Raw genomic sequence first — 14,386 nt, 5'->3', positions numbered from 1 at the left:
GGTGCTGCACAGCATTGTCAGGCCAACATCCTTGTAGCCCAGCAGAAGTGGGACCTGGCTGTCATGAACCAGCCAGAAGGATACTGCATTACCTTTAAATGCAAAGAGGAACATCTCTTCACCCAGAGATTAAGCACTTGGAGCAATATCAACCTCAGGTACATTTGTTTCTTTGAAATCCCCTTCCCTAAATCACCCTACGGCCACTTGTGCCATCCTGCATGGCAGGTGAGGAAACGCATAGGGCTTGGAAAGAAAGCTGGCCAAGAGAGGGGGTTTGGCAGCATGGGGAGCAGGGGGACCCTGTGAGGACTTTGGCATGGCCAGGGCTACAGCATCACACCCTGATACTGCACAGTGGGTGCTAGCTTTAACATCCATGTGGGTTCTCCATTCTGACACATCCATCATTGCATTTAGTTCACAGTTTCCCCAAGCTGGTTAACAGGAATGACATGTTCTCAGCAGGGGAGGGGAGAAGAGAAAAAAGACAGATTGAATTTCCTTCTGAAGTCTGAAGATTTAACAAAAGAGCTGCTTGTAGAAATACCTCCAAGCCAGCCAACAGCAAGCTGAGGTGGTGCTCCTGGTTGAAAATCACTTGTGTGTAAAAAACAAAGCTTCTCCAGGGCTTGGAGCTGCCTCTCAAGCTGCTTTCTACCTCTCCAGCAGCAGCAGCTGCCTCTCATCCCCATAGGGGAGTGGCTGGGGCCAGGTCAATGTTTAACTGAGCTAGGAAGAACCTGTGGGAACATCTGTGTGAGCCTGTGTTGGCCTCAGAAACCAGCAGGGAGCTCCCCAGACCCTATGGTGGCTCACAAAGATCTCTCCATGTTCAGGGAGGACGGTGCATGAGGAGGTTTTCCTTCTACTTTCAAAGCCACCTCTCTGCAAAATGGGCCTGAGCTCTTCCAAAGGACATCCCAAGGTGACCAAGGTGGCACCAATGTGTACCAGGGAGGACCTGCCCATTCTCACCACCTTGTACCAGCTCCCCAGTGTGCCAGGACAGCCCAGCCTGCACCTGCCAACCACATCAGAGTGGGGAGAACACACTCTTCACTGGAAACTTCCTCCTCTCCGGGAGACCTGGTGTGGGACAGCCGCTGAAGGTAAGAGAGTCATCACCAATTACTGTGAAAGGCAGGACAGAGACCCTTGGGGCATCAACTGGGGCTGGGGTCTGCTCACTACACTGCAGGGTGGGTGCAGGTCCATGCATGTGCTCCTTTGTGTCAGTAGCTTTCTGCCAGTTCCAGGGTATTTTAGCTTCGTGAGAATTCATTTTTTGCCCCTAGCCTGTTTTGGAAAGTGTCTCAGTCACCAGAGCACAGATCTCAGGCTCCTCACTCCCATCAGTTGTCCCTCTGGGAACAGCCCCACTCCCCAGCATCAACCTGGCATGTAGTGACACCAGCCTGCATCTGAGCAAGTCCTTATACAGCAGTCCAGTAACTCCCAGTTCTACATTCATTCTGCTTACCTGACACCACTGGGCATATCACAAAATTCTGGCATGGGGGGTTGGAAGGCACCCCTGGCAATAATCTAGTCCAACCCCCCTGCTAAAGCAGAGGTACAAAGAGCAGGTTGCCCAGGACTGCAATGTCCAGGTGGGTTTGGAATCTCTCCAAAGGAGACTCCATGACCAATCTGGGCAGCCTGGTCCAGTGCCCCAGCACCCTCAAAGGAATGCACCTCAGTAGACCGTTGGTTTTCTTGGCCACAAGAGCACATTGCTGGCTGTGGTAGTTTTAGGCTGGCTTGCAGAATAAGGTTTACACCCATCTGAAAGTGGATGCATAGCTCTCTATGATGAGCTGGATGGTGATGAACATCTTTCACACCGCCACATTAGGTGAGTGTGGGGAGAAACCCCCATGGACATCAACATGGTTTGAGAAAAGACAATGCAGAAGAAGGAGGAGGATTTGCAACCCCAGCACCCTCTCCTCTTTTTTGCCATACCCAAAACTGAATTTCTGACACACACTGAGCAGTGTTAACCACCATTGCTTCACTGGGGGCTGGATATTTCCTTTAAGATCATCCATCAGGAGAGAGTGGAAGCAAATAAACCTCTGGCACAACAGCAGTGATGCTGCCAAAGGTCCTGAGGTGAATACAGATCAGGTCAAGCTTTACACAGGGGATTTCAAGTACTTCATGACAGCAAGACAACCAAATATTCCTGTTCTTAACAAATGCTTGTAGAAAATAAGTGCTTAAAAAAACAACCAAACAAAGAACAAACTAAAACCAACTTTCAAACCCCCTCAATAAATGTAATTTTTAATTCTCAGAACTAAAGCCAGTGTGCTCAAGAGCAGTTGATTGATGTACTAGCTGGAACTGCTCTCTAAATAATCACAGCCTCCAAGAGAGGGCTCTTTTTGTGAGGGCTCTTCTTAGCTTGTGTGAAATCCTGCTTCTCCAGCTGGGAGAATCTGCTGCTGCTAAAGTGCAAGGGTGAAAAATAAAAAGTCACAAGCAATGCCTTCAGCTCAGGCCTCCCCGCCTTCAGTGGTGGCTGTGCAGAGGGACAATGTCCCTCCTTACAGGCTTTGTGCAGGTGTGCTAAGGACTGCCTTTGCCCCAGGACTGAGCAGGTTTGGAGGTTCTCATATGTAGGATGAAACTGAATAATTTAAATATCTTAAAAATAAAAAAAAACCAAAAACCTCAGGATGGAGAAATAACTTCCCTAAAGCCATACCCCTCACCAAAACAAGCTTCTCCCAAGCCCCAGCTCCTTGCCCGTGCCATCTTCCCAGCACCATGAGCCACCTCGCATTTTACTTCCCCCTTAGAAATCCTTTGTGTACCAATTTGTCCTGAAGACTGAGAGGCAATAACTGAATATTCCCTTTTTGCTATCACAAGCTCCTATCGCAGTGTGTCCTGCCTGACAGCTCAAGTCTCTCTCCAGAGGAGCCTCTGCTATGGAAATGTTCGTTTCAGGAGCTCATTCCTGCATGAGCAGAGCAGCTGCAGCTTCACTCCGTGGTTAATCATTGCTGGTGCTCTGCAGAGCCCAGCAATCATTTATCTGATGGAGTCACTGTCTCCTCCCATTATCCCAGCACCCTCCCTCCATGACCCTCTTGATTTCTTCTCCAAAAGCCCTGCTTTGGTAATCTTCCATGGGGCTCATTTAAAGGGACCAGGGAAGTCCCCTATTAGGTGACCCCCAAATTAGTATTTTTTCTTTCTAGTGTAGCTCTTAAATTTGGCATCAACTATGATGTAATTCACTATGTCCCCAACTCTCATCCCCTGAGACCACCTTGGGAGGGAGCAGGAGCTGCCCAGCAACACTTCACTCAACTCCCCATATACAACAGCATTTGAATGCATCAAGAGCTTTTCTGGAGACTAGGTGGGATAGAGAATGTCTTCTGTTAAAAAAACAAACCCAAATCAAAACAACCACAGATCTTAACTGCACATGCAAGTATTTATTTGTGCTTTCCACATGAGAGCACCAGTGCAGAACAACCCTAGTCCAGGTCGTGTTCATGCCTACAGCCAAAGCACTGCTTTAATAACTAACAGTTGATCACTGGTGTGTAGCATGTTATTTTGGGCTGATTTCCAAAGATGGGGGTCTGTGCTCATGCCACTTGCCTCATCATAACCCACTAACTTCTGAACCCACCAGCTGTCTATAGCCAATTTCAGTAAAAGCATGAGAGATATTTCTCAGTTCCAACAAAAAATAACAATAAAATATCTCAGGGACTCAGCAACAAGAAAAGGCTCAAACTGCTGCCTTGTTCCTCACTTCAAAAGGGCAGCCAGCAAGGAAGCAGCAAAGCTCACAGATGTCTTAAGCCAGCTGATGGTCACAATCAATGGAAGAGGAACCTTGATTACAAGGGAGACCAAGGGAGGTCACAGAAGACATGGATGAGGGTTATTGTCACATATAGAAGGTATGAGGGGTTGTAGAGGGAAGTAGGAGAGGCCCATGGAAGATGCAGTTGTGAGAAACAACAGGGACTTCCTTACTTTATTTCTGCATCTAAAGCAATGTTCAATACCATGCATCATGGGTGTACAACCAGACAGACATTAGTAGGACACGCCAACCAAAGAAGAAGGCAGCAAACTACTGCTGAGTGCAGCCAAGCAGGTGATCATCACCCAAAAGTAACTTCATCCATTTCTTTAATCTTAAGGGCTCCTTTTGTTCAACACCATACCAGAAAAGGGAGAAACCAGCATCATCAAACAGCACCCACCACGAAGACCTCAAGTAAGATGAGTTTGTAAAGCTCCATAAGAGTTGCTCTGATTGACCCATCAATGTGGGCTTTCCTGGGGACATTGCCACATGTCACAGTACCATAGTGGGGGAAACAAATATCCCACAGCAACTGTAAGTAGGAAATCCTATCCCTAGATGATCACAGAATCATACAAGGTTTTGGTTGGAAAAGACCTCTAATATTCTCTATTTTTAATCCACAGGCATGGACAGGGTTGCCTTCCACCAGACCAAGCTGCTTAAAGCCCCGTCCAACCCGGCCTTGAATATTCCGGGGTTGGAGTTTCTACAGCTTCTCCAGGCAATCAGTTACAGTGTCTCACCACCCTCACAGTAAATAATTTCTCCCTAGATGAGTTTTATCATCAGTCCAAATTTAATACCTATGGCAGAGCAGATACATTGACCACAGAGAGATTATTTCTGGTTTATTAGCACAAGCATGAGAGCTTCATATGGAATATTGTGTCCAGTTCTGGGCTCCCTGGTTCAGGAAGGCCAGGGATATTCTAGAGCATGTCCAGTGGAGGCTACAAGGATGATTAAGGGACTGGAACATCTGTCTGATGAGGAAGGGCTGAGAGACCAGGGGCTGTTTAGTCCAGAAAAGAGAAGACTGAGCAGAGATTTTAATCCTTATAAATATCTGGAGGGTGGATGTCAAAAAGAAGGTGCCTGTGGTGTCCTGTGACATGACAATGGGCAATGGATACAAACTACAACGCCGGAACTTCCACTTCAATATGGGGAAAAGCGTTACTGTAAGGGTGATAGAGCACTGGAATAGGCCCAGAGAAGTTGTGGAGTCTCCTCCAGAGACTTTCAAGACCCATCTGGATGCAGTCCTGTATGACCTGCCCTTTGTGTGGTGATCCTACTTTGTCAGTGAGGTTGAACTCTATGGTCTCTGGAGATCCTTTCCAAACCCTACCATTCTATGTTTCTATACACAGAATCTCAGCCTCATTCAAAAATCTCCTACCAGCATGTAGTGTTTAGCCATTGATTGCTCCCTCCCTGGGAGTGTTTAAGGCCAGGTTGGATGGGGCTTGGAGCAGCCCAGCCTAGTGGAAGATGTATCTGTCACTGCAGCAAGGCTGGACTAGGTGATCTTTAAGTTGCCTTCAAACCCAAACCATTCTATGCTTCCATAATTCTATGATCTTATTTTCATTACAGCTGTATCTATGCATTTTAAAAACACTGATAGTCCTCATTGTGGGAAAATGACACTGTTAATCCCACCCTGTGCTTTTGCTGTTGTGGAGTCTAAATTGCACCAGCAAACCCCCTTTTCCCTGAAGGAATAGTTTCAAAGACAGCAGTGAAGGATGATGTGGCCTTCCCAAGGACTTTTAGAGGATTTCAGTCAGTATTTCCAGAGGAAAATCCTGTGAGGTTCACAGAGACTATGGACAAGAGTAAGTTTTCCAGCCTGTGACACACCTTTAGCCAAAAGCCGAACCTTTGCTTCCCCAGCAGGCATAGTGAGGTGAGTGTGGGAGTTTATTTGTCTTCACTCACCTGTCCCTGGATACCCTGGCATCTAGGAGTGAAGCCCAGCCTGGGATGCAGTTTGTGGTGTCACATGCTGCCATCTAGTGCCATTTTTAGGGCTTTATTGTAGATTTGGTGGGCTTTGTTTTGGATGCTATGAGACACATGAACTTGGTGTTTGGGTCTACAAATATTTGAGGAGTGGGTGTCAAGATGAAGGTGTCCGTCTCTTTTTGGTAGTGCCCAGTAACAGGACAAGGAACAACAGGTATAAGCTGGAACATATCTCATTCTGAGCTGAAGTTTCACTTCAAAATGTGGCCTGCCCTAAGTGACCCTGCTTTGGCAGGAAAGTTAGACTGGATGATCTCTGGAGGTCCCTTTAAACCACTACCATTCTATGGTTCTGTGATGGCAAATTCCCTCTTTAGACAATGCTGCTGACTTTTTTCTCTGCATTGTTGCATTGATCTGCAGCTTGCTTCAAAGTTACAGCACAGGCTTAGACAACAGCTCAGAGCAGACAGTCAGAGGCACATCACCATTTTTTGACACTAGCTCATATTCAAGAAATTAATGCTGTCCCACCAAAACTGTAAGTCAGGTCTTACTGATGAAGTCCTTGATGATACTCCACTTAATTTTCAAGGAAGACATACCAAGAATCATAGAATGGTTTCAGTTGTAAGAGAGCTTTAAAGGTGACCTAGTCCAACTCCCCTGCATTCATCAGGGACATCTTCAACTAGATCAGGTTGCTTAGAGCCTCATCCAACCTCACCTTGAATGTTTCCAGGGATGGGGCATTAACAACCTCTTGGGGCAACCTGGGCCAGTGCTTCACCACTCTCAGCATCAAAAAATGTCTTCTTTCTCATTTAGTCTAAACATACCCTCAGGTCTGATGCTAGGAGAAGACACTAGCAGTATCAAGCCATGAAATGACCCAGTAGCATCTAGTAGTTTGGCATGATTTAAAGAGACAACTTAGCTCCTGAAGTTAAAAGTCCATGCTCTGCAGTCTGTAAAGCAAGTCTCTGTCCACTTCCACTGCCCACCAGGAAAGGCACTTTGTATCATGCACAGTTCTGCAGAGAAAAGTCTTAGTTAAGCCAACATAAAAAAGGTTGGTTGGATGGAGGGAATGTTGCTCTAGGTCTCAGGTAACTGGGTCTGCCTCTGGATGACTTTGTACTCCCCATGCTTCAACTTTAACATGAAGCATTCTGAGCTGGGATTTGTCTTCACGCTGGTCTTGACTGGACCCTTGGGTATTACTGAGGTTCAAAGAAGGATGAAGCTAACGTCAAATTGTTGTTTGGGTTTTTTTGCTGCTTTGTGTGTAATGCAGAAGACTCCCTTAGTGTTGTCCAGTCCTGAAGAGCCAAGGGAGATGTCCATGTCTCTGAGCATATGCTAGAGATGCTAATTTTCTTGCATCCCAAGCATCCAGACCAAAATTTGAGCTTGAAAAATGTTAGGGTAGTTTCATATCAGGTTTTATGATTGTGTGGACAAACAATGCTGAATATTATAATTATTAAACTTGTAGAGGCTTGAACCTGCTGGTCCTCTGCCACCAATTGTTTCTGCAAAGGCCCAGAGTCAGCAAGAGGTGGCTACAAGCACAAAAATGAAGGTAAGAATGTGGGTTGAGCTCCATGTATGGGTCATTGCTGACTGCAGGCTCCTGTAATTTGAGCACTCTAAGGAGCAGAAATTGGCATTTTGCACTGGTTGTGCTCCTGGCCCTGACAGCAGATGAAACACCCATGTGTGGGTGAAAGGATCCAGAATAAGGGGAAAGTTTATGAATCTCTAGCATGACAGATCCCTGGATGAGGTGGACCTCCTGAGCCAGGACCTTAAATACTTTTGAGGCTATTTGAGGGCCACTTTTTTTATGGCTGAGCAACTTGAACACAGCAGGTAGAAGGCTACAAGTCTTATGTGCCCTAAACATCTCCTGTAGACTCAAACTTGCAGAAGTGGCTCCTCCCTTTGGATCATGATATTATCTTGGACAGCCAACTCAAAGCATTAATACCTTGGGGTGGAGGGCAGAAGCATGTATGTATTGTTTTAATGAAGATTATTTTTTTCCCACCATGCCCCAAAGCTGTGAGATAAACTGTAAGGGTGTCGAAAATCTGTGATAAATTGCTGCAATTTGGCTACACTGTGAAAAACTCACTGCCTTTATCTAGGGAGGTGCCCTGGGGGCTGGGTGTAGGCTTATGAGCTGATGGTTCCTGTCTGATTGAGAATGTGCAGGTGTATTTATCTGCATTTCAAATACCTTGTAGGCCCTGGAGAAAAATGGACAAAGCCTGAAACACCTCCCCAGCAGGCGGTGGCACTTGCACAAGCTGCAGATACTGGACTTGACACACAAGCGCCAAGAGGTAACACTGAGATGGATTTGGGTATAGGATGGGGATTCCCCTCTTGGGCAGAGGTTTGTCCATCCCTGATGTCTCTCCCATGGAGTAGGAAGATGAAAGTCTGTTGGTGGGATAGTCAAATGAAGCTTTCCCAGTGGCTCAGGCAGAGGAGAAGTGGAGAGCATCCCCAGTGCCCCTAGGATCAGTATTTACTTCTAATTTTCCAGTGCTTTGCCCTCATTTGGCCATGTTCCATGGAGAAACCAAAAAGCTCTGTCCAGATCATGTTCTATCATGCACCCAGTTTGGGAAATACTGCTTTGCCCTGGTTAAAATACACAGTCAACTGTGTAATTGTTTTCAGTGCCAGCTCCCTAATGATATGCCATGTTGAGCTGTTAGAACGTGTTTGCTCCTCTGCTGCTTGTGTTGACGACTCATTTGCAAACCCAGGCAGAGCTGAAGAGAAATCTCCACAGGGAGGCAAAAATCAATAAACAAAAAATCAAGGAATTCAGCCCAAAGAAAGTCCTTGACACTCTCCAGAGAAGCAGCAGCACTGAAAGCAGAGACCTCATCCCTGCTGAGCACAATCAGCATTTTCATGGAGTCAGCTGTGGTAAGTAGAATAATTTTCTAAGGAGATGTAAAACTCACCAGCCTCTTAAATGTCATCAGAGAAGCTTCCCTTTGGAAGCTGCTTCAATTGATCAATCTCCAGCAGTAACATGGTACAAGTTCAAAAGGCTGGGGGGCAGAAGGCTGGAATATGTGTTTATAAGGCAAAATCTCGGGATGCCTCAGGACTGGCAGTCCCTGGGCTGCTTCTCTTACAGCATCCAGACCTGCACAGATGTGAATTAAGAGCTATGGAATAGTCACAGAGGCACCAGCAGAGGCTGGAAATGTATCACTGAAGGTACAAATGCTTAGGCTGGGAGAAGATAGATAGTCTGGATATTAGGAAGAAATCCTTTACAGTGAAGGTGGTGAGACACTGGAATAGGTTGTGCAGGGAAGTTGTGGATGTCCCTGGAAGTGTTCAAGGCCAGGCTGGACAGTGCCTTGAGCAAGCTAGTCTAATGGAAGGTGTCCCTCCTCAGGGATGTTGGAACTGGTACCTTCCAACCTAAACCATTTTATGATTATATGAAGTCAGTGAAAAACTCATCTGCCAGTGAACATTTATCAGGAGATCACCACAGATCTGCTGGTTTCTATTCACCTCAGCTCTCAGGCATAAACCCACTCTGGTTCTTCCAGACTTTGATTTTACCAAATACAATCCTGGATATATTATACCTGGTCCTACCCAGCCCCAGACATGGGATCTGGTCTTGCAGGCATCTCTCAGGATCTTCTTTACATGCCTGCAGCTGCCCGTAACTGTTTTCAGCCAAATCCTATGGGACTGCACATGCAGCTCCACGAAATTGCGGTGTTGGTGGTTGGGTTTGTTTTCTTGTTTGGTTCTTTTTTTTTCCCTTTCCCAAGGAAACATGTGGAGCAGAGAACTCTCCAGGCAGCATGATGGGTCTGAACTCTCTCCAGGAAGAAGCAGGAAGGTTGACTTATGGTTCTGCAGGGAGTCATGGGCAAGGGATCCGTTCTGGGACACTTCCAGTACAGGCTCTGAGGAGTGGGAAATGGAAGAGAAGATCTACCGCAAACCTACACTCGTGAGAACCAAGACAGAGAGAGTTTCTCTCTTTGATGACTTCTTTGATAGAGATTTCTAGTGGCATGGCTTCGGGTGAGAGGGATGGACTGAAGAAACACAGTTCTGGTGGGGATGAAACCCCCCTGGACAGATGGACTATGGGTGGAGACAAGATGCTGGCATTACGTGGCATTCCTGGGAGTATGTGCTGGTGCAAAGAACAGCTGGAAATGAGAAGCTCAGTGATTTGGAGTGACTAGTGACCCTCTGGGTTATGCAGCTGAGTCAAAATATCTGGTGAAAAAATAACTTGGACTGAGCAACAATGAAGTGGGGATGGAGGGAGGAGGAGAAGGCTGCCAAAAAAAACCCAAAACAAGCAGAGGCTGGAAAATATTTTGGGTCAACACCAAATACAAAATTCCAGCTGAAATGAAATCTTTTACTTTCCTCTGAGTTACTCAAACTTTCATTTTTATCTTGTTGGGTTTTATACTTCTTTTTTTTTACCTTGTATCCTTTCCTAAACCACAAAACCCCCGTTCAAGACAAAGCAAAATGACTCATTTAGGAGGTCTTTAGCATAAATATTCTGGTATTTCTGAAATCCCTCTCCCCCCCCACTGCCATTTCCTTCACCTGGACACAGAAATAAATGTACTTTCTTCACTTTTTTCTGAAAAAAATGGCTTTCATTCACTTACCTTCTCAGTCCAGGTGGAATGGTGGAAACTGAAAGATCTCCAGCATCTCCTTGTTTCCTTTTATAGGAGATCTTGTAGCAACTTTCCAGTACCTGAAAGGGGCCTCCTAGAATGCCAGGACAGGACCTTTTACAAGGGCTTGTAGTGATAGGGTGAGTGGGGATGGATTGAAGCTGGAAGAGGGGAGATTTAGACTGGATGTTAGAAAGAAAAGATCTTACAGTAAGAGTGGTGAGACATGGGAACAGGTTGTCCATGGAAGTCATTGATGCCCCCTTCCTGGAGGTGTTCAAGACCAGATTGGATGAGGCCTTTGGCAACCTGGTCTAGTGGATGATGTCATTGCCTATGGCAGGGGAGTTGGAACTAGATGATCTTTAAGGTCCCTACCAACCCAAACCATTCTATGAATCTCCTGCAGACACATACCCCTGGTAGTGCTAGTCAAAGCTGCAGCATCTATCAAGAATATGAACAAGCTGTCGTGCTGCAAGCTGGTATTTCCAAGTATGTTGCAAGACGTGGTTATATGAAGGGTGTATAGATTCATCAAAGAGATATTGCAGTTTCCATCTTTTCTAATCTGCTTTTTTCATTAAACTCTCTGCTTTTTTCTTATAAAATATTTTTTTTTTTTAATCTGAGAGGGAACTTCACCCTGTTTGCCAGTCTCCTACCTGGCTGTCTTTTTAGGCCTATAAGGGCCACCACAGAAAAGGTGCACCAGCTTTGTGGAACACAGTAAGTCACTCAAGCAAATATATGAAGTGAGGCTTCAGTTACACATCATGTAGTTGTTCTAAGGTGGAAAATAGGATATATAGGGGACCAGTGCTACACAAGTGAGGGAAAGAGCCCACCATCAGCCCTGGTGCTGGGAAAAAGACCTATCTGATTCCCAGGATCAGTCTTAGAATCACAGAATGGTTTGGGTTGGAACGACCTTTAAAGGTCATCTAGTCTAAATGCCCTGCAATGAGTGGGGACACCCTCAACTAGATCAGGTTGCTCAGAGCCCCAAACAACCTGGCCTTGAAAGTTTCCAGGGAAGGGGCATTTACCACCTCTGTGGGCAACCTAAGCCAGTGTCCCATGACCTTCATTGTAAAGAATGTCTTCTGTCTAATCTAAATCTCCCTTTTTCAGTTTAAAGCCATCACCCCCTGTCATGTCACAACAGGCCCTATGAAAAATATTGCCCCCATATTTGTGTAGGCCCACTTTAAGTACTGAAAAGCCACAATAAGATCTCCTTAGAGCCTTCTCTTCTGCAGGATGGGCAACCCCAATTCTCTCAGCCTTTCTTCATTGGACAGGTGTTCCAACCCTCTGATCACTTTTGTGGCTTTCTCTGAACCTGCTCGAACAGGTCTGGGTCCTTCTTCTGCTGAGGGCTCCAGAGCTGGACCAACACTACAGGTGGGGTCTCAGAACAGTGGATCAGAGGGGCAGAATCCTCTCCCTCAACCTGCTGCCCCCACTGCTGGGGATGCAGCCCAGGACCAATCTTACCTTTGTTTGAAGTTGCAGAGCTGACAAAGGACATTAACTTTTCCTCATTCCTCCTGTTTTTCACCCTTGGTTGCTTTGCACTTGGTCTCTCTAAAACCTACCCAAGCGTAAAACATCTCCAAATCATCTTGTTGACACAGAACAGGGACTCCAGGAGTAACAAATATGATTATCATCAAAGCAGCTTTATTTTCATAGGATCATAGGATTGCTTTGGTTGGAGAAGACCTCTCAGACCTCTAAGATCATTGAGTCCAACATTTTTCCTTCAGCTGGAAATCTTATCCTCTTATTTTTCAAGTCAACTAGATCTGTAGTCAGTTCTCAATTACCCAGGACAGTGCAGAACTTGGGTAGATAAGGACAGGTAAAGCATATCCTGCATCACTCTCTCAAACTTGTGCTACCTCCCACAAAGCTGTTTTGGATGTGTTGGTGAAGCATCCTCAGCTGCCTGGATTACATAGCCAGAAAAAAAAGTGGGAGACACATTTTTACACATATTTAGGGGAAATAGATACCCGTGGCTGACTCAGTTTTGATAGTATTTATCTATTTTTCTCTCTCGAAGTTTATTGAAAATCCTAGGCAGAGTGGGAGCTTGGAACAGCTAAAAATCACAGCCAAATCCTCAGATCTAAACTGGAGCCTCCAGCATAGCTGCCCAGCACCGAGCTTCTCTGTCCTGATCTCACCTTTCCTTTTGACATCCCTACTAGACTATTACAGCACGTCTACATGCTTCATGAGGAAAACTGCTCCTTGGAGAAAGCCCACATGCCATGTGTGATTTCATGAAAACAAACCCCAATGCAGAGAAGGAGGAAGAAGATAAATGATTTTAATGAGAAAGAAGGACTACTTATATTTAACTAGTCCTGAGTCTATCTGTTTTTAAAACACCCCTGATAAACATGGTCATTGTGTGAGCTGGAAATATCTTGAGAGCTTTGAATAGGATGGTGAGGGTATGCTGAAAAGGTCAATGACTTAATGGGCTGGAACAATTAATCTGGCACTTGTCTATACACCTGTTCTCTTAATGATGTGACACATCTCCCTTCTGTGTTCCCATCTGTCAACAATTAAGCTATAATTGGTGGAAATGCAATTTATCTCAAATGGAGCTGATTAGTTTTCCAATAATCATGTTGCCAGCATTGGGTAAGAGTGCTACCCACGGAGAACTGTACGTGCACCAGTTGATCCATATCACAGAGTGTGCAGAGAAGAGACTCTGAGCATGAAGTCATCAATTTACAGTGTGTAGGATTTGCTCTCGTGGAGGCAACAGAACCAGCAAACCTGCTTTCTGCTTCTGGTTGGTGCTCAAAATTGTTTGATGCTCTTGATTGCATTAATTCATCATAACCTGTAGAGAGGCAGATGGCAACTTACCTCCTCATACTTTCTAACATTATTCTAGAGGCTGAAATGAAAATGTTTGCATCATTACTAAAGGTGAAATTTAACCTTTTCAACAGAAGACAAAACAAAGAAAACTAAAATGTGTGTGTTGAAGCTCAAAAGGAAGATTTTACAGAGCTGTTTTTCTCTGAATAGATCCCAATTCCAAACACTCAATGTTAGCTCATTGTTTGAAGGCTGAGTCATTACAACCAACCATGGAAAGGATGGAGCTTGCCACCTGACATAACTAAGCACATTGAGCTTCAATCCAAGTCAAGCACCATGGAAACCAGTGTATGTATTTTGGCAGATCCCCTTGCTTTGACCACCACATGTCTCCTTGGGAAGGAAATGCTGCATCACTGCTGCATCCCAGGATATGGGACAAGTTGTAAAGATAATGACAAGGAAATCTGTGTGGGGTTTGATTTTGGTAGCGTGGAGCAATACATAGTCAAAGGTGGAAGAGCACAGAAGAGAGATTTCAGAGCAGAGAACTAGAGTGAAATTTGCCTGACCTAATTCTGGCTAGGGGTTATAAAGCCCTTAAAATCATAGAATTTGGGTTGGAAGAGACCTTTAAAGGTTATCTAGTCCAGCCCCCCTGCACTAAGCAGGGACATCCCCAAATAGAGCAGGTTGCTCAGAGCCCCGTCAAGCCTGACATTGTCTCCAGGGATGGGGTTGCCACCACCTCCCTGGGAAATCTGTTCCAGTATTCCATCATAGTAAAGAACTTCTTCCCAATGTCCAAAAGTCACCTGCTCTGTTTATAGCTGAGAGCACAAGAGAAGTGAGGGACATGTCCAGGGCACAACTATCCTGAATGCAGTGAATTACTTGCTGGCTGAAAAGCTGTTTCTGTATTTCACACCAGCCACCCAGCTTTGAGGCTAGGTCAAGCCTATCCTGTGGGTTAAATATGTCTCCACAGTGGACCTGTGCTGTG

At 45.5% G+C, this 14,386-nt stretch overlaps 1 protein-coding gene across 1 annotated transcript; it reads left to right on the top strand.

Moving 5' to 3' along the window:
• The first annotated feature begins 895 nt into the window (after nucleotides 1–895).
• CCDC198 (coiled-coil domain containing 198) lies at nucleotides 896–9,890 on the top strand. Its single transcript, XM_009908290.2, has 6 exons — nucleotides 896–1,112; nucleotides 4,182–4,258; nucleotides 7,320–7,406; nucleotides 8,074–8,172; nucleotides 8,605–8,770; nucleotides 9,646–9,890. Exons 1-6 carry the CDS (start codon nucleotides 896–898, stop codon nucleotides 9,888–9,890), a joined length of 891 nt encoding a protein of 296 aa, XP_009906592.2.
• The last annotated feature ends 4,496 nt before the right edge of the window (nucleotides 9,891–14,386 follow it).

This window comes from Dryobates pubescens, chromosome 5 (assembly GCF_014839835.1).
Source record: "Dryobates pubescens isolate bDryPub1 chromosome 5, bDryPub1.pri, whole genome shotgun sequence".
In the NCBI taxonomy this organism is placed as follows: domain Eukaryota; kingdom Metazoa; phylum Chordata; class Aves; order Piciformes; family Picidae; genus Dryobates; species Dryobates pubescens.
This window is presented reverse-complemented; position numbering and strand designations above follow the sequence as displayed.

What these genes read in the sequence shown, in the direction of transcription:
- CCDC198 (XM_009908290.2), top strand. Translation starts at nt 896, where the DNA reads ATGGGCCTGAGCTCTTCCAAAGGACATCCCAAGGTGACCAAGGTGGCA. An exon ending in ACCCACCACGAAGACCTCAA is followed by an intron (nt 4,259 to 7,319) that starts GTAAGATGAGTT and finishes TTAAACTTGTAG; the next exon opens with AGGCTTGAACCTGCTGGTCC. An exon ending in TTTTCATGGAGTCAGCTGTG is followed by an intron (nt 8,771 to 9,645) that starts GTAAGTAGAATA and finishes CCCTTTCCCAAG; the next exon opens with GAAACATGTGGAGCAGAGAA.